The sequence below is a fragment of the Leiobunum rupestre genome, chromosome 1 (genome assembly GCF_980474605.1).
Source record: "Leiobunum rupestre chromosome 1, qqLeiRupe1.1.hap1, whole genome shotgun sequence".
Lineage (NCBI taxonomy): Eukaryota > Metazoa > Arthropoda > Arachnida > Opiliones > Sclerosomatidae > Leiobunum > Leiobunum rupestre.
In genome coordinates this window covers 75,879,780-75,900,251 of record NC_143384.1, presented here as the reverse complement: position 1 = coordinate 75,900,251, position 20,472 = coordinate 75,879,780, and the positions used below count along the sequence as shown (strand labels likewise).

Genomic DNA, 20,472 nt, shown 5'->3' with positions numbered 1-20,472 from the left:
TCAGTTGCGGGCAATTGCCGGTCATATATTTTCCTCAGTCAAATTTTCAAGGGTCGTTCACCAGCTGTGTTTGATCGCTACGCTACTGTCGACTATCTGCGAGACTGCTTATCACAACACGCTTGATTATAGTTTTAATATTTAGAATGGTGATTTGAAACGCGCAAATTGTAAGTGTTAACCGAACACGGTAACTTTGTTTCCAAGGTCAATTTTTATCTCTGCTAAACAAGTCCTAATCTAGTCTGTGTACTTATTTCGAGGCTATAATGTCCATTGCGTATTACTGATATACGCGAAGAATGAAAATGTTTGTAGATTAACTTTTATAAGATACTCAATTGTTGAAACGTTTATGTAACAGATAAAGCTTAACATTTTTATTCCTTTATCGAGGCGGGCACTCTAGTACGTGCGTACCCACGTAACGTTAAAAATGTCCAGGTTCCAGGAAAATCTTATACCATACACTCAGAACGTTAATGGAATAATTGTGCCCGGAGTCCTCTCGAGGGAAACTGTACTGGAATGTTTGGAATTCGTTCCCGATCCTGGAGATATTATATTGGTAACTTTATTTTATGAAATATTATTAAAAAAATCTTGAAAATAAAATTAAAGTTGCTTAAATCAACATACATTAATATACAACTTCCATTTTTAAATGAAATTTCATAAACGACGTTTAGGGGTCAATTTTCATAAACGAATTGAAAAAGAAAATGTTGAAGGTCAAATACCAAAAAATTTCAACATTTCTTATATATTAAACTTCTGGGGGCATTATCTCAATAAGCGCCCCCAATGTGTTCAGAACGTAACATCCCTTTTATGTCTAGTCTCCCGGGTTAACCCTCAAAAATATATTTTAGATTTCGTTATTTAGTATGGATATAACCAGATTACTTCGGCGACCCTATTTGGATGGCGCCCGGGGCAATTGAATCCTTTGCCCTCCTTTATCCGATCCTGGGATTAAACTTTAATAACAGCACTTAATGTTTTTTTCAATGTTAAAACGAATATAATAGGGTGAAAATATTATTTCATGGTCCCTGTCCCAATTTAAAGAGACAGCTTTGTTAAATCATTATGAAGTCATAAGCTTTAAATTTTCATAGAAATTTCTTGCACAAGCACAATCTAAACGACCAATGAAACTGCAGGAAAGTGGCGTATAAAACGGCCCTGCGGTGCCGGCGGTCCCGAAAAATAAGCAGCCACCCTAACGAAGAAATTATCCTTATGATAAGAAGGGCCGCAAAAGGAGTTTCGCAGACAGGCGTCAAAGAACCCACTGATTCCAAGTCTTTTGCTGCTCGTGTCAGCCAAATGCATAAAATAAATATCGTTAAGGAAAGACATCAGCATATTTTTAGTTTTAATACTTAAAGTAGATTTCGAATAAGAGTATTCATGAAAGGAGATCAATTTTTTCTTTTCCCCGCTCGCTTTTCTCCAGCCTGATTTCACTTTGGCCGGGCTTTGAGCTGCGCATGCTCATTTTTAATCCGAGAGTCAGTTACGCCTCCCCCTCCCCCCTTAAATACACCCTCGAGAAGACCTCTGTCTATTTGATCTCAACGCACTCATTGACTCTATTTGAAATTGAACACGGTGTAGGTTTTTTTATTAGTCAGTCTCAGTGTACAATAACTTTGTTATTAGAGGGTAGCGCAAGTGTTCGGGAACAGTGTTGAACGAATTCGGCTACAGGCTCTTTTCCCATTCATTTCCCCTCGGCACCATTTCGAGCTTCCCCACCTTCAATGATATTTTTCCCGTAACAATATAAACGTACTATATTTATTCCAGAAATATTTCTTTATCCTTATCCAACTAAAAAGGGACGATAGGTGACTATAAAAAATCAGTACTCTTCCAGTAGTCTTCTCAACCCGACAACAGCCATGTACCCGATCACTTAAAAGTTTCCCTATTGATGTTTTACTATATTTGCGCGAGCTGGGTTACTGGACTACTATAACACAAACGTGGAAACACCCCTGAACCAAACTTTTCCCACGAAGCATTCTCCTCTATTAAGAAATAAGTGAATAATTTTGTTATTTATATTTTCATTTGGTCAGTTTGATGAAATTAGTGAATAAATTAGTAGTTTAAATTTTTATTTGGTTAGTGTAATTTGAGTCACTGACAAATTTATAATATTATTATTATCATAATATAAAATTATTTTAAAGGTAACTTATCCGAAGAGCGGTACAAATTGGGTCAGCCAAATTATAACCTTACTGAAAAACCGAGGTACACCGCCCAGTAACGGCGAAGAATATTGGAGTTCATGTCCTTTTTTGGATTTCATGGGTCCGGATGCGCTCAAAAATATGCCACAGCCAAGATGCTACAAGATTCATTTCCAATACAAGGACGCTCCAAAATCGGACTTGGCGAAGTACATCGTCGTGATCAGAAATCCCAAGGATTGCTTGGTGTCTCTGTACCATTTCATGAGAAGCGACGCCTACCGGTTTAAAGAGGGATCATTTGACGTGATGTTTTCGCTCTTCATGAAGGGCCAAGTCCTGTATAACGATTACTTTGATCAGATTTTATCGTGGTATGAACACAGACACCAGAAAAACATGCTGTTCTTGTACTACGAGAAGATGAAGACAGATGTGACTAGCGCCATTATCGACATTGCCAACTTTATGGGTCCCGAGTACAAAGAGTTAGTGAGCGATTTCCGAATTCTCAACGATATTGTAAAATTTAGCAGCTTCGACTACATGAAACGCACGACGGACGAGTTAGTTCAAAAAAGTATCTCTGAATCGAATCAACTGGCGCAGGAGGGCAACAATGACCTGTTTCTTCAACGTCTCAGCAAAGCAATGCCCAATCCAAATCAAAGAGCGCCTCAGGTGGTACGAAAAGGAATTGTGGGTGACTGGAAAAGTTATTTGAGCGCTTCGCAAAATCAAGTTTTTGATGAAATGATCGAAAATCGACTCAAAGGAACCGAAATGTACGAATTTTGGAAAGCAAATCATTGTATTTAAAGCCTAATAGTTATTGAAATTTGCTTTATTTCTTGTCATTGTCAATAGAACGTATAATATATAATAAATTAAAAATATGAACACTTGGTTTATACTCTAGAACAGGGGTGTGCAAGTTTCCAATTCTAAATATCAAAATTTTTAAGGTCGAGAGCACGCAAATTATTATAGTTATTTTTATTTCAAGAGTTGAAGGTAGAAATCACTATTTTCAAGGTCGAGGTTGCCTAATTATATTGGTTTTTTTATTATAACATTTTAGTATATTTGCAAGATAAGGATTTGGAAGGTCGAACTCACATTAAAATGGTAGCAACTATTTTTTATTCTCAGATCTTAGTATATTGTTGAGAAACAGATTTTGAAGGCACAGCTCATCTTTTTGAATGTCAATATCGCAACCTTGAGAGTCAAGATCACCATTTTAAGAAGAGCGTCCATTTTTTCACCTCTTGCACTGAAATTACTATTACTAAAATTATTTTTTGTTTCGCGATATGATCATATTATTATATGCTTCTATCATGTATTTATTCATTTTATCCATAAATATAGAACCGCTCTAGATAGTTTCTATCTCTGTCGGAAAGAGGCGGAACTATAAGCTCCGCCCCTCTTACACGTGACGGATATACTGTAGTTACAAACTCGTCCAGTGAGTTGCGACGTCATTTCCTCTAGCTTTTAATTGGCTAGACAATTTGACGTGGTAGCGGCATAGCTTCGTAAGCCCTGCCTTCTACCGGATTGGGATAGCACCATACAGGTAAGGTACAGTTTTATATTCATGGGTAAAATGAAATAATTCATGCTTCTATCTATAGCAGGCGTTTTTACCTGCATTTTTTTCTCTAACATTAAATTTTAATTTTGTGTGATATAACATTTCCATGGGCTAATAGATTTTTTAACTTGATTCTTAAAATTAAATTAATCAAAATGGCATTAAACGATTATAATCAAAGGGATAATTCACAGGATGGGTCCAATGTTCATCGTTTTTTTACACTCGTTTAGCTGGATAAACAATTCATACCATACATTTCAGTTTTTTTACTATCAATTGGGTCTGAAAAACATAGAAAGTGCTTTCTAAATAATATAGCAGCGATATAACAAATTGAGAATATTTTTTGGCTAAAGTGATTTGACATAAACCTTCTGACGAGATAATAAAAACATTCAATTTCCGGGAACAAGTCTTTTATTGAATTGGGAAAATAATTTAACATTAATCTAAGCATATATTTTATAATTTAACATTAAACTAAGTATATAATTTATAATTTAACATTAATTTAAGTATATATTTATAATTTAACACTAATCTAAGTATATATTTATAATTTAACATTAAACTAAGTATATAATTTATAATTTAACATTAATTTAAGTATATATTTATAATTTAACACTAATCTAAGTATATATTTATAATTTAACATTAATCTAAGTATATAGTTTAACATTAAATTAAAATTTAATATTAATCTAAGTATATAATTTAACATTAATATAAATATGAAATTTAATAATCTAAATATAAAATTTTATATTAATCTACGTATAAAATCTAACATTAATCTAAGTATATAATTAAAAATTAATATAAGTATATAATTTAACATTAATATAAGTATATAATTTAACATAAATCAAAGTATATAATTTAACATAAATCAAAGTATGTAATTTAACATTAATCAAAGTATGTAATTTAACATTAATCAAAGTATGTAATTTAACATTAATCTAAGTATATAATTTAACATTAATCTAAGTATGTAACTTAATATTAATCTAAGGACGTAATTTAACATTAATCTAAGTATGTAATCTAACATTAATCTGAGTATGTAATCTAACATTAATCTAAGTATGTAATTTAACAATAATCTAAGTATATGATTTATAATTTAACAATAATCTAATTATATAATTTATAAATTAAAACTAATCTTAGTATGTTATTTCACATTAATCTTAGTATGTAATTTCACATTAATCTCAGTATGTAGTTTCACAATAATCAAAGTATGTAATTTAAAATTAATCCAAGTATTTAATTTAAAATTAATCAAAGTATGTAATTTAACATTAATCTAAGTATATAATGTATAATTGTACATTAATCTAAGTATATAATGTATAATTTACCATCAATCTAAGTATATAATTTATAATTTAACATTTATCTAAGTATATAATTTATTAATTAAAACTAATCTTATTATGTAATTTAACATTAATCTAAGTTTATAATTTATTAATTAAAACTAATCTTATTATGTAATTTAACATTAATCTAAGTATATAATTTAACATTAATCTAAGTATATAATTTAACATTAATCTAAGTATATAATTTAACATTAATCTAAGTATATAATTTAACATTAATCTAAGTATATAATTTAACATTAATCTAAGTATATAATTTAACATTAATCTAAGTATATAATTTAACATTAATCTAAGTATATAATTTAACATTAATCTAAGTATATAATTTAACATTAATCTAAGTATATAATTTAACATTAATCTAAGTATATAATTTAACATTAATCTGAGTATATAATTTAACATTAATCTAAGTATATAATTTAACATTAATCTAAGTATATAATTTAACATTAATCTAAGTATATAATTTAACATTAATCTAAGTATATAATTTAACATTAATCTAAGTATATAATTTAACATTAATCTAAGTATATAATTTAACATTAATCTAAGTATATAATTTAACATTAATCTAAGTATATAATTTAACATTAATCTAAGTATATAATTTAACATTAATCTAAGTATATAATTTAACATTAATCTAAGTATATAATTTAACATTAATCTAAGTATATAATTTAACATTAATCTAAGTATATAATTTAACATTAATCTAAGTATATAATTTAACATTAATCTAAGTATATAATTTAACATTAATCTAAGTATATAATTTATAATTTAACATTAATCTAAGTATATAATTTATAAATTAAAACTAATCTTAATATGTAATTTGACATTAATATAACTAAATAATTTAACATTAATATAAGTATATAATTTAACATTAATATAAGTATATAATTTAACATTAATATAAGTATATAATTGAACATTATTCTAAGTATATAATTTAACATTAATCTAAGTATATAATTTATAATTTAACTTTAATCTAAGTATATAATTTATAGTTTAACATTAATCTAAGTATAAAATTTATAATTTAACATTAATCTAAGTTTATAATTTATAATTTAACATTAATCTAAGTATATAATTTATAATTTAACATTAATCTAAGTATATAATTTATAATTTAACATTAATATAACTATATAATTTAACATTAATCAAAGTATGTAATTTAACATTAATCTAAGTATGTAATTTAAAATTAATCCAAGTATGTAATTTAAAATTAATCAATGTAATTTAAAATTAATCTAAGTACATAATTTATAACTTAACAATAATCTAAGTATGTAATTTAACATTAATCTAAGTATATAATTTATAACTTAACAATAATCTAAGTATATAATTTATAACTTAACAATTATCTAAGTATATAATTTATAACTTAACAATAATCTAAGTATATAATTTATAAATTAAAACTTATCTTAGTATGTAATTTAACATTAATATAAGTAACAATAATCTAAATATATAATTCATTAATTAACATTAATCAATGTAATTTAAGATTAATCAATGTAATTTACCAATAATCCATGTAATTTACCATTAATTAATGTAATTTCACATTAATCTCAGTATGTGATTAACATTTATCTAAGTATGTAATTTTACATTTATCTAAGTATGTAATTTTATATTAATCTAGATTAATCACTTTAAATTACAAGAAATAAACCACTTTAAATTACATTAAATAAACCACTTTAAATTACCTTAAATAATCCATTTTAATTTTTTTAAATAAACAACTTTAAATTATTTTACGTAAGCAACTTCAAATTATTTTTCGTCAAAAACTTTGCATTTTTTTATGTAAGCAACTTTAAATCACTTTAGGTAAACATCTTTAAATTATTTTAAGTAAACAACCTAAAATAATTTTACGTAAACAACCTAAAATAATTTTACGTAAACCACTTTAAATTTTTTAAGTAAGCGACTTTAAATTATTTTACGTAAAAAAATTACATTATTTAAGTAAAAGAGTTTAAATTATTCTAGGCAAACAACTTAAAACTATTAAAAGTAAACAGCTTTAATTTAATTTTGGCTATAATTTATAATTAACGTAGGTAAATAACTTTAAAATAATCTGCTAATTTAGGTACATAACTTCAAAGTTATGTAAGTGGGTGAAATTCTATGTAGCCTAACTAAATGAATTATATCTGTATCATAAGATCAGTGAATCGTTAATTTTTTATATAACATTACAAGTTTAAAGGGAATAGAACCTCCAACGCGTTCTTTATGGAAGACCCCATCAATTTCCTTTATTCCATTCACAATCAGCGGTTATCAGCGCCGCAGTTGTGAAAAGCCATGGTAGGCAGCGGAAAATATTGGAACCCTCGGAGGGCGACAGAAATAACAGAGGTTATATTCCCTTTAAAAAGCTAATATAAAAATGCGAACAATTAAGTGAACTTTCGCCATTTAAAGGAAGCAATCTCCGTTAGCAACACGATCAATGACACGACATCGAAGAAAGCCAATAAAATGAAACTTCCGAGGAGGTTGTCGAGCGACAAAGGATTTGCATCGTTGTAGTCGTGTTTGATGAAACACTTCCAAAGATCACGACTCTCGAGTTCGATCCATTTTTCCACCAAGTAACCTTCCATCATCCACCTTATTCTAAAAACCAACTTATAATTAATATTAGATAGAATATATATAATGCACTTCAGCTGAACATAATCAGGTATGTGAATCAGATTACAAATAAAAATAACTTTCCATATATGGCAAATAATAAATTTGCGTACATTTCTAATATACCAGGATATAGTAGTAATTATAATCAGCTAGGCCAGTTAAACCACACAGGCCTAATAGTCCAAGAGCCCATGACAAAATAAGCGACCGATAAGGTACACGATGGGTCTATATATTTTTGAATTACCATTACGAAGGGTAACCAATAAATGTTTGTGGGGGCTTTTGGAAGATATTGGCCAACTTACGTCACTTTTCGGGACCTATTTAGCAACTTATTAGTACATGACTGAAAAATACCCTATTTATTAGGAATTTGTGTGTATTTAACGAAACTATTAAGTCAGATGGACAAAGTGGGGCCATACGTCATAACAGACTGATTACGTCACCGTCTGACACGCCCATTAAGCAAATTATAAGGTACAAAGCTGGAAAAGGTCTCATTCGATAGATCTCGACTTCTACTTTCTGAAAAATATCATTATGACTACCAAAGTGGGGTCATATAGTAAATCTGACTACTTTTATTGTACCCCACCTTATATTTTTCTTTAACGAAGTGATTTAGGAAATGGGGTTAAACATTCGTTCCATTTCTTCGTAATTAAGATTAGTACCTTGATTTTAGTCAATTTGAGAGAACCGATTCTGAATAAGAAGCTTTCCGGTTTCAAAAAAACTTCTTTATTTGACCAAATCTTATGTTTATACGGTTAATTCGCTGCCTACGTTAATCAAGGCCCGTGCGCGACTCCCATTTCCTATTTTGTTTTGGCAATTTAAGTCGCCGTATTCTCTCACCGCGATCGCTGTTTCTTGGACCTGCATGACGTCACACATATTTGAAATCCTAGTTTTTCCGCCGTTTGCTGTAGAAAATTAGGTTTCGTCGTCTGCTAGCGTTTTATACGTAAATCAGCATTTTATCGCTATTTTGATGCCCAGACATCCAGTATTAATTAGGTAAGGTAATATTTCTTGGTCTAATTTTTAATTGATCTGCTGTAACGTGAGAAAATATAACTGTGTTTTCATTTAGGATTGAAAAGGTAGTGCAATTGCTATAATAATTAATATGCCAAGGCTGTACATTGTGGTACGAATTGTACCTGGTTGTAATGAAAGTGAAAAGAAGAGAAATAGAAGAAACCGGACGGAAAATAATGAAAACCCTATTAGTTTTCACATTGTAAGACAAAGTGTTGCAAAGAAAATGGATTTGCAGTATTTTTAATAAAAGAGACGGTGATAATATCAGTGATTACATAAAAGGATTCGCTGCCAACAGAGAATCTAAGGTGTGTTGCCTGCATTTTACAAAGGAATAGTTTAGTATATCATTCTCAAAAAACGTCTACTACCCCATGCAGTACCAACTGTGATTAACAAATGTGATATTTCAAGTTTTCGTTACAAAAATTAAACCAAAACAACTGTGATCAGATATCTTCCCAAAATTCAACTATAAAAAACTGTATAATTGCGTGAATTGGTGGTTATCTTGTAAACGTGGCAGAGGAGCGTACAGAGTGTTACGACTGTTTAGATAAACTTATTCAGCCAGCTTCAAATGCGCCTTTACTGAAGTTGTTAAAACAACAGGACAATGGAGGTCTTAATTACCCCAGCAAGCTACCAATTTCACAATTGATCGTCTTAACAGACTTTTCAGAATCTACATTTAATATTATCCCTAAAAATCTCTTACTTAAAATTTTTTAGTTCAGCACTAAAATGCCACTGTTCAGAAAATTTAAAACTTACAAAAGTACTACTCGAAAAATATTTAAGACCACTATTGTACAATCATGCTCGCGATGAATTAAAAAAAAATTAAATTATAAACCTTTATCCCGAAAAGTTTTAAAAGTGTAAGATATCAACAATTAAGGATTAAAATGGCTTTCTTTTAAATTGCTTAAAATTATTTTTATTATGTGAGTAGGAGAAGCTACCATCATCAGGGTTTTTCAATGTACAGGTAGAAAGGGGGTCGGCACCGGAAGTCCCCGCTTCCTTCCCCCTTCCGGCAGGTGGCGCGGGGGGGTCGACATTTTCCTCCCCTCGGGGTCATTGACCCCCGCTGAGTGGCGCGCGCTGATTGGCTGGCGTGGGGAGCACGTGGTTACTACGCGTGTACTGCGCGCTGATTGGCTGGCGCGGCGTGGATACTGCGCGCTTATTGGCTGTCGCGAAATTGTTCAAAATGGCGCCGATTGGTTGGTGTTTTGGCGCGAAAAGGGGTCAGTACTCCTTTAAAGGAATTCCCAGGCTCTCGGGCATTGTTAAAGTGGTGACAGGTTTGATTGATTACGAGCAGGTGTTTATCGAGGAATGCGCCGTTGCTAGGTTACCCAGTACGCTGTTAGAGGAAACTCCAGATTTGTATTCGGGACGATTTCGTTGTATACGTAAATTTCGAAGAAAAAATGGCTACGGTAAATAGCCACGATATTCCTTTAAAATTTCTTTCGGAAAAAAAACGATTAATGAGTTTCGTTAATTGGAAGGTACCAGGTGTACATAAATCAGACTTGGCCGCGCAAGGGTTTTATTCGTTACCAGACAGCGTTTCGGTCAAGTGCGCCTTCTGTCCGCTAGTCATAACCGACTGGAAAAGCGTAGCACTCATTCGACACTTGGAAAAGATACCGCTTTGCCCTTTCATGAAAGGAGAATCTGTAGGAAACGAAACGAATCTCGAGTAGGGATGACGGTAGCTTACTTGGTAGGACGAACAACTTTGTAAATAGCAAATTAAAATAGTCACGAGTTCGAATCCCCTCCAAATAAGAGACCGTCATTCTTTTTATAAAAATGGACGACTTTTACGTAACTCTACCGAGTAACGCCTCTAGCGACCTCTATCCGGCGAATACTCAGTCAAACTTTAAAGTAAACTTGGGTCGTTCTATAACACTACCGGACAAATTTGTTGTTGGCGTGTCGGAAGTAATTTTGCCTCCCAACTGGGAAAATATCACGGATAAAACTAATAATTTTCAATTAAAAACGGTGGTAGCTGATTATTATAAAAAACGACCTTACATTTATAAAATCTCATTAAAAGTCGCTAAATTGGAAGCCGAAAAAGACACTGCCGGATTTGTCATCAAATATAGTCTGGTTAAAAAAGTTGTGCGCGCTATTAACGAAGGAATAAGGGAAAATGGACTAGACGCCTACATTTCGTTCAAAATCTGGGAAAAACCCGATGGACTTTATTGGATTTACGATCCGACAATACATAATCCGGCTGACCCGACCAAGAAAAAGAAGACCAATTTCGAGTTATTTATTCCTGACGGACCTTTGAAAGAACTGTTATGTTTCGAGAGCAAGGATGACACGGGATATCAATCGGGGGTATATCAGCCGTCAAAACCGGTAACCCCCTATACGAGGAGCATAATTTTTAATCATCTAAATTATATTGAAATCAAAGAAAATCATCTACGCGATATGACTTTAACACGCAACGTAGAAGTTGACTGTAATATTCCGATTGGAACTTATTTAAGTATTCAAGCAATATTAGACGCCATGTCAAACACTATCCCTGATCACGTGAGAAACCTTGTTCATTTCGGTATAAACCCCAATGGCACAATCCATGTAGGAGCTGATCACAGGGCTGTGACTATTTTCTTCAAATCGAGTAAAAAAGGCTTAGGCGAATTCTTAGGATTTACGGATTTTGATTTTGACCTGGTTGGTCACGACAGTACTTATCCGGCCGATTTATCTAGAGGCGCGAGTACGCTTTATCTATATTCGAATTTAATATATCCCCAGTATACCAGAGATACTTTCGCTCCTCTCATGAAAATTATACCGTTAGCGAGCAATGATCAGTCTAGTAATAAGTCTATTATATACGACAAAATAGACTATTACCCGGTTAAAGCAAGAGAGCTAGAGTTGATCGAGATAGATTTAAAAACTGATTTTGGAGAAAATTTGATATTTAACGCGGGGAAGACGGTCGTTCGACTTCATTTCAAGAAAGATGTCAGAGAGTGACAGTTATTTCCGTTACTATAAGTCTCAATATGGGGGGCGAGTGTTTGCCGGCCCCGTTTACCAGAGAGGGCGTGGTTTGGGTGGAATATTTAAGAAATTAATGAGATATATTACACCGATGGTAATACCTTTACGCAGCGAAGCCCTAGGTCTCGGAAAGCGTATGTTCGGTGATTTGGAATCCGGTGTAGATCCGCAATTGGCTATCCGCAACAATTTACGATTAGCCGGAAGCAATTTGTTACATAAAGCCGCTGACAGAATGAGTAAGCCCCAGTCAGGCAGTGGAACTCGTAAGAGACGCGTGCCTCCTAGACAACGGAAAAAGAAAACGAAAAAATCAAGGACGAAAGACGATTTTTTGGGATAAGAAACAATGGCGCTTCGAGAAGGCATGCTAAGTTCGTTAGACTTGTTCGAACGACCCGTGTTAAATACCAATATATTAGCTACAACCGAAATACGATATCTGCCCACGAATAACATAACCGACAATGGCCCTCTCGAATTTTTTATTCCGGCATCTGATGACTTATACATTGATTTATCCAAAACTATGCTCAAACTAAAAATGAAACTCGTGCATTTCGACGGTACAGACGTACCAGCCACTGAAGTGAAAGTCGGGGTCACGAATAATCTTATTGGAACTCTTTTTTCGCAAATCGACGCGTATTTGGGCGATACGTCGGTACAGTCTACAAATAATCTTTCGGCGTATAACGCGTACTTGGCGAAATTGCTGAATTTTGGTGAAGACGCTAAGAAAACGCAACTGGAGAATGGAATGTATTATATGAACGCGGCCTGTAACCCGCAAGACATGTGGGAACCTGCGTTTAACAATGATCGTAACGGAATGCTGAAGAGATGCGCGCGAACGAAAGAATCGACCACGTTTGAGTTAATGGGCCATTTACCCCTCGATATTTGTCACATGAATAAGTTTATTGTCAATCAACTACCCGTAAGATTCCGCTTAGTAAGAAGCCCTCGTTTAACTTGTATAATAGCTTTAGAGCAGGGAAAAGATTATAAGCTAATTTTAGAACAGGCGTATTTATACGTTACTAAAGTCAAGGTGGCTCCGCAGATAAGTTTAGCCCACGCTAGGATGCTAGAAAGCGGAATACCAGCGATTTATCCCATTACGCAAACAATTATGAAAAGTTTTTCTATCGCTCAGGGTCTGAAAAACATAAATCGCGATAACGTTATACTCGGGAAAATACCAAAAAGGGCAGTTGTAGTTTTTGTCAAAGAAGAAGCTTTCAACGGGTCATTGACCACAAATAGCTTGAAATTTGAACATTTAAATATCACCGACTTATCTTTGTCAGTCGGACCGGATAGATACCCTCCTGACGGCTTTCAAATGGATTATGCAAATTCAAATTACTGTTTACCTTTTCAGTCTTTATTCGAGTCAATGGGCATAGCTTCCGAAGATAGGGGTAATTATCTAAATTTTGCGAATTTTAAGGAGGGGTACACGATCTATACTTTCGATATGTCGCCGGACCAGAATGCTTCGGCTGATCATACGAGTATTCCTCGACAGGGGTCTCTACGTTTAGATGTTCAATTGAAAGACCCCCTACCGACTAATGTCGTGTGTATAATGTACTTTGAATTTGATAACGAGATTTTAATTACCCGGGACAGAAAGGTGATATATAGTATCGAATAAAATGAGCCACCCTGTTTTCTATTCGATTAGTTCGACGCGAGCTTTTGTTTGAGAATGACACGCCCCCATTTTCTCTCCAACCAACTCGACATTTTTTTATCGGCGAATCTCGCGGAGCCTGAAATTTTAATTAACCGTCAAGGACATAGAAAATATGTCAATTTTAGCGTAAAAGTGTGGAAGAATCTCTGGAACTATGAACAAGAAATTGAAAGATTTTTCAATACCACTACCGAAGCTATACGTTTTCACAGCTGGTTGTCGGATAGTGTCAAGTTGGAAGGATTCTTCTGTCAGCGTGGAAGAATTATTGATATTCGCGGCTATATTCGCGGGTCTAATTCAAATTACGACGTTGTGTATTCCTCCGCCAACGGGGTCGCCCTAGATAAAGAAGCCTGGGACCGTTTGAAGATTATCCGTACGAGTCTCGACAAAGAAATAACTGACCGAAAAGACGCTTTTGAAGGAATGAAAATGTCTATTTTAGACGAATTAAAAAGTGTATTATTTACGTTAACCGAGGCGTGCCCAAACCTGCCCTGCCATAATCAATTGGCCCATCACATTAGCTGCAAACCGATCGCGTCACATTTCTGCGAAAGACTTGAAAAAAGTGTCAAGATGGCGATACCCCTTATGAACTATGACAACGTAATTAAGGCATTTTACGTCAACTTTCCCGACTATAAACTGGGGGTAGAAAATTTATATCATAATATCATGCAAAATGAATCTGAAATTTTATCAGAGCTGATGTATTAAAAATTTCCATTAAAATGTATAAAAATGTAAACTTTGCTGGTCTTTCATTTAATAATGTAGCACACTTTGAACTGTCAAGACATGAATATAGAATCTATTTATTTTGACCCAGAAAATCCCGGAAGTCTGGGAAGACTAAAACGTTTATCCGAACAATTACCCTCTATTTCCAAGAAAAAAATTAAAGATTGGGCGTTGACCCAAGACGCCTATACGTTGCACAAAGATAGAAAATTTAATTTTCCTAGAAATAGGACGTATGTCACGAGCTTGAACGAAGAACACCAGGCTGATTTAATCGAGTTAAACGAATTAAAAAATATTAATAAATTTAACTATATTCTTACTAATATCGATATTCTGTCCCGATATTTATTCGCTATTCCCGTGAAAACTAAGAGAGCGAGCGATATATTAGCTGCTTTCAAAAAAATCCACAAACAACGTAAGCCTTTGAAAATTAATACTGATCAAGGTTCTGAATTTTTAAATCGTAAAGTGCAACGCTATTTCAAGGACCAGGAGATTAAGCATTTCGTTTGTTACGGCGATAAAAAAAGCAGCGTATGCGAGAGAGTGAATAGGACGCTTAAAAATAAAATTTACAGATTTCTTACCAAAAGTAAAGGAAAAAAATTTATAAAAGAACTACCAAAAATTGTAAAGTCCTATAACGATAGCGTTCATCGCACGACGGGATATAGACCTAGCGAAGTAAGCTTAGCCAATGAGCATCTTGTTTGGCAAAAATTATTTGGAAAGAAAGCGAAAAGAGAGGAACCGAAATTCAAGATTGGCGATCACGTGCGCCTGTCAAAAACCAGCAAAGTATTTCGTAAGGGATTTAAAGGATATTGGGGTAAAGAGGTTTTCACCATATCGAAGGTGATAAATAAACCCCGCCCACTCTACCATATCAAGGACAAGAATAACGAGAAAATATTGGGGTCATTTTACCCCGAAGAAATTCAAAGGGTTTTGCCATGAATACTTTTCAATTGGACGCTTTTTTAAAATGCGACCCGAGAACCAAACCTTTTTTTCTGGGCACATTTTCCAAAGATACTTTACCCCGAGATTGTCCGAAAAAAAAGCCCTTTTGTTTGGTGGCCAATGTACAAGACTCATCAATGCCGGGAAGCCATTGGATAGGAATCTTCGTCAGTGCTAAAAATAGGAAAGGACAACGCGTGGGAGATTTTTTTTGTTCTTTCGGGCAACATTTTGATGTCTACGGTTTTAAATTGGATCATTTAGCTCAGAAATGGTTTTATAATAAAAATATAATTCAAGATATGAACCAAGAAACTTGCGGTTTGCACGTTGCTTCGTTTCTGTTAAATAGGTCTGCTGGATTAAGCTTTAAGAAAATTTTAAAAATGTATAATAATGAAATATATATGAACGAAGTAATTTCGCTATTGGCATTGTGTGTGCATTTATTTAATCACGAAAACAGATTTTGTAATCAATAGTGTTTAATAAACATGGTTTTACAAAAAACATTAATTTTCCCATTCATTAATTTCCCAATCATTAATTTCACGATCTTTAGAATACGCCCGGCGTCTTTCTTTGCGACCTTGTCGGGTTGGCAATTCCTTTCTTGTCAAGAGCGGTCCTACGAAAGGCAAGGAAACAGGTTCGGTCGTATTACGAAGGGTGGATTCCGAAGGCTTATAGCTGCTGTCTTTGAAAGTTGGCGTGCTATATTCATCGAGACTCGTTTCGCTTCGAGATTTACGTAGCTCAGCTCGAGCGGGCGAAGTGAAAACGTTGCTAGCGCCGTTCTTCCATCTTCCCTTTTGGTAGCCTGGAGTACTCGCAAAGTCAGGCTTGAATGGAATATTTCGTGACGTCACGAGATGCGGTGGGGCTGCAATTAAAGTTTTATGGGCGTAATCGGGCGATTGACTTTCGTCCAACCCCGAAATGCCGGAGACACTCTGCCATGGTGTAGAAATTCCAGGATTTATCGGTGATGCTGGGAGGGGCCTGTTAATAGCCATTTCCAGTTGGTGGAGAGGTTGCTGTACGGCTCTTTGCACCTGTTGCGGCGCGGCGAATAGTTGATGGAGCTGATTTGGCGTTTGGGGAGGCGAAAAAAAACTTGGCGAGGCGAGCGGCGGGTTACCGAATGAACCGTTAGGTACAGCGGGAGGCTGGTAGATCGCACCGTGTGCTAACTGTATCGGCGCTAACGTACTCGAAGAAGGAGGTAAAGGGGGCGGTTTTATTTGAACGGCTGGAGCGCCGTCATAGTCTTTAATTCTGAGATACCGCGCCAACATTGCCAGATATTCTCGTAGTTTTTCTTCTTCACTACCGTCTCGAACGGGTTTGTTAAGAATACTATTCATGTGTTCTTGTATTAAATTTAGCAATTTTTCGGTATCGGATAAATAGCTATCCGCGGGTAGCAAGACAAATTTCTTCATCGCGCCGGATTAATTATACGACCCAAGATTGGCGGGATGAGCGAATCGAGAATCGCTCCCCAAAAACCGCCCGTTTGCGAGACTAGAATTCTTCGTCGATAACGATCACTGAGATCTCTTTGACCTAGTTTTCTAATAGATTTTTTATATCGTTGTAATTGCCGTCGTTTATGCTCGCCAACGGGCAAAGCTCCGCGGCAAATATTATGACAGATATTCGCGATTGAGCCAACCTGATCTCGCGTGGCGTTCTTCAGTAAAAATCGTCTTTGATTTGGGGAAGCCTTTTTCAATAAAGTTAGATACGGGCGGCTTTCTATAATTGACCTGGGCAAAGGCATTTTACAGAATGACGTAAAATTCGAATAAACACTTTGTTATATATTCTGATTATTACAATAATATACATTTTCCTCTACCAAAAATGATAAATACATAAAATAAAAAATTAATTTTCGGTAAATACTAGCATTGGTCCTTCTTCCATGAGGCATTGCGTTCTAACTTTTAGAAATTCGGGAGTTTTTTGTTGCAGGTCAACAACCACGTTAGAATAGGGCGTATCCGACGTTACGTAATTATAAACGTTGCTCAGAAAATTAGGGTTATGCGGAAAGATCTGACGACTTAAATGTTTTATTTGTGATGGATCACGGGGGCTTCGGAACAGGACTATAAATGAAGCGTTAAGCGAAATGTCGCGAGAAAATCTGCCCTGACCAAAGACGTTCTGGCATAAGAATACAATACTCAGATTCAGATGATGCGAACACACTCGAAAAAGTTCAGATACCAGCGCGTTGTCTAAGCACTCGCTCGAAAGATCGTCTAGCACCAAGAGGTTGTTTTGTCTTTTGTCAAACAAATCTTCGGGTTTTTCACTAAAGAGCCCTCTATGGAATTCAATTTCGGGGGCAAGGGTTTTTAATTCGTCAAATTGATCATTCCAAAGATTGTAGCAATATAAATTTTTTTGGGGTGGATTGTCGAACATTAAATTTTTATTTTTCAAGAGATTAAACGTCCAGTGACTTTTTCCCGACTTACTGGGGCCAGCCAAAAGAAAGGTACAAGGGGTTTGAAATTTTAGGCGTGTGAGAGACATGAATATCCGTAGGGAATAGAAGTACCGTCTTTGAAAAATATACGTTTCGTCGACGTAAATCCCACTAGTTTTTCGGCTTGTCTGAGATACAAGTGCCCAGTTTTTTGTCTTTTCACGTTAAAGGGAATCTCGACTCGGTATTTTAATTCGCGGTTCTCGAGCGCCAACTGCTTTATCGTGTCAAAGTTTAAGATGGTCTGATTTTTTTTAGTAAGAGTGACGCCTTTTATCTTGGTTAAAATTTTGCCCGATTCGAACAAGATAGAGTAACCCTTGGGGGCTATCGTGGTAAAAGCTTTAATGGGGTCATTAGGATATTCATCCGTAAGTCCGCCCAAGCTGCTTGATAAAGTTAAATCTAATTTCTTATCGTGTATCAGAATACAACTGTCCGTATCGCCGTAGGCCAAATTAGGCCCGATTTTAGCCATTAGATTGTATAATTTAATACGCCCATAAGAGGCGACGAAAATGCCCACAGTTGGGGAACCTTTACGATAAGCCGGGACGTGGTCTTCGTGATATTTGGTCGTCACGAGAGCCATTCCGTTTTCTAGGAGTTTTAAATCGGTCAGCTCTTTCGTTTTATCAGTTAAAATTTTAACCAAGTCAGCGTAGGAGTTTATAAAAGAACTATTATTTTGACGTAATTGAATTAGGTGACGCCCCTAAAGCTGGTTAAGGGAAAGCTTGCCAAGCGCTTTGAGAGCCGGGTTAGAGCTAACCTCTTCTAGGCCTATTTTTATCCCGTCCTGTTCCCAAAAGTCGTTTAAATATTTTTGTTTTTTTTTCTAAGGAGTCAACGTTTTTAGGAAAACCAGCGTATTGGGTTTTCATTTTGTAAAAATCTCTGACGTAATCGTCAAAAAGGGGGCAGTCAGAGTCGAAAGTTTCGCGATAATGCTGCACTTCGTGAATTTGTAAAACTTTATAATTATATTGAAGGGATAAATAAAACTCGGGGGTAGTGTACGTATCCGTAATCGCGCGTTCCGCCTCGGTATGACGACAGTCGGCTAGATTATAGAGGGCGCACGTTCTGCATAGCGTAAACATTAATTTATCGCCAATCAGGGAGCCCAAGACGGGGAGATATAGATCTTGGGGTGGGAGAAGAGTCGCTTTAATAAGCCCGAAATAGAAATCGGGTTCGTAATTAAAGTTGCTAGTTAAGATTTCGGGGAGCCCTTTCGGGTAGCGGTAATTTTTGGACATGGAGACCGACGGATACATACTGTTAAAATCGTAAAATTTAATCGGCCTCTCGGGGGTGGATTCTATATACAGTAAAAAATTTTCAACGCGGCCGCCCCTCAGAGCGCTTCGCGAATTGATCGGATCGGAGAAAGCCAGTTCGTCGCAAAAAGAATTTATTTCGGGGTTTTCTCTTAAAAAAGTGTCCCATTCACATTCCCATATGGTAATTAAACGCGCGTTGGGGTAATTTTGACGATAAAACTCGATTTTGTCGAGAGTTTTTAAGTAATTATTGATATTAGATTCATTAAGTTCGTAATTGTACCCATTATGGTCAGTGTGATTGGGACACCCGTGCCAGAAACACCCGAAAAATTCCCCAATTATTAAAGGGTCAGCGCTGTAAATGTCGGGGTGGTAAGGAGCTAAATACTTTTCTCCCTCCAACGATCGCGCCGTTTGAAACTTTACGTGCATTTTTTGCTCCAAGTAAGCCGCCCATCTGAGAACTTTAACGGAATGCTTACCCCTGTACCCTGCCGGCGGGATAATAGCTATGGTATTTGGTTTCAGATACCGGCTCAAAAATAAATCGGTTAAAGCTCCGGGTAGAGTCACGCTTTTTCCCGCCAAAATGTCGAAATTGACCTTTTCTCTAAAAAGATTTCTGAACCGGTCAAAACCCCTCTGTAACAGCTTGACGTCATCAATGGCGTACTTTGTCAACACTTCTTTTAAATCAAAAACGGTACATTTTTGGGCGTCGTACCAAGTTTCGAAATTTGCCAATTGGTCGGGGGTGAATTTATCTACTTCGAAAAAGGATTTTTCCGGTACGACGCCGATATAGTCTAAGGTGTCTTTTTTTAAGAATGAATATGGGAAAAATCCCTTGCTTTCGCTTAAATTAAAGGTTTTGGAGAAGCTTCTGAGAGGGGCTGGAAAATAAGAAAAGCTATCTATAAACCTTATATTGTATTTGGAAAGAAACATCGCGAGAAGTTTGCAGCCTTTAAAGATAACTTCGGGGATTATTGGCCGGGTCAGAACTCCTTTTAATACGAGTAAACTGTCAAATCCAGATCCAAAATGCGAAATGCACGTAATGTTATTAAAAACTTGTTCGACCTTTGAATATTTGGTCTTACCCTTTTTTGCAACGACCTGACTCTCCAATAAGTAATCTAAAAACGTCTCGACGCAATTAAAGCCGGTAAAGGTACGGTAATCGTACGTTTCAGAGTACGGACTGTCTTGCATAGCGGTAATTAGCAGAACGGGTTTAAT

General features: G+C 35.0%; 2 protein-coding genes across 3 annotated transcripts in view; one reads left to right on the top strand and one right to left on the bottom strand.

Annotated features, from left to right (window-relative positions):
* Positions 1 to 365: 365 nt before the first annotated feature.
* LOC149966643 (amine sulfotransferase-like) lies at positions 366 to 3,072 on the top strand. The gene is made up of 2 exons (XM_090171919.1): positions 366 to 568; positions 2,205 to 3,072. The coding sequence occupies exons 1-2, from the start codon at positions 437 to 439 to the stop codon at positions 3,024 to 3,026; spliced, it is 954 nt and encodes a 317-aa protein (XP_090028045.1). The 5' UTR covers positions 366 to 436; the 3' UTR covers positions 3,027 to 3,072.
* A 4,576-nt stretch (positions 3,073 to 7,648) lies between these two features.
* Positions 7,649 to 20,472, bottom strand: part of LOC149966642 (putative glutamate receptor) — a 31,943-nt gene continuing 19,119 nt past the window's right edge. For both annotated transcript variants that reach the window (XM_090171899.1, XM_090171907.1), the window contains one exon: positions 7,649 to 7,883. In XM_090171899.1, coding sequence (XP_090028025.1) covers positions 7,664 to 7,883 — 220 coding nt within the window. In that variant the 3' untranslated portion in view covers positions 7,649 to 7,663. The remainder of the gene's footprint in view (positions 7,884 to 20,472) is intronic.

Excerpts from the sequence above, each read along its gene's own strand:
- LOC149966643 (XM_090171919.1), top strand. The coding sequence starts at position 437 with ATGTCCAGGTTCCAGGAAAATCTTATACCATACACTCAGAACGTTAAT. Across the intron at positions 569-2,204 it reads ATCCTGGAGATATTATATTG|GTAACTTATCCGAAGAGCGG; the intron begins GTAACTTTATTT and ends ATTATTTTAAAG.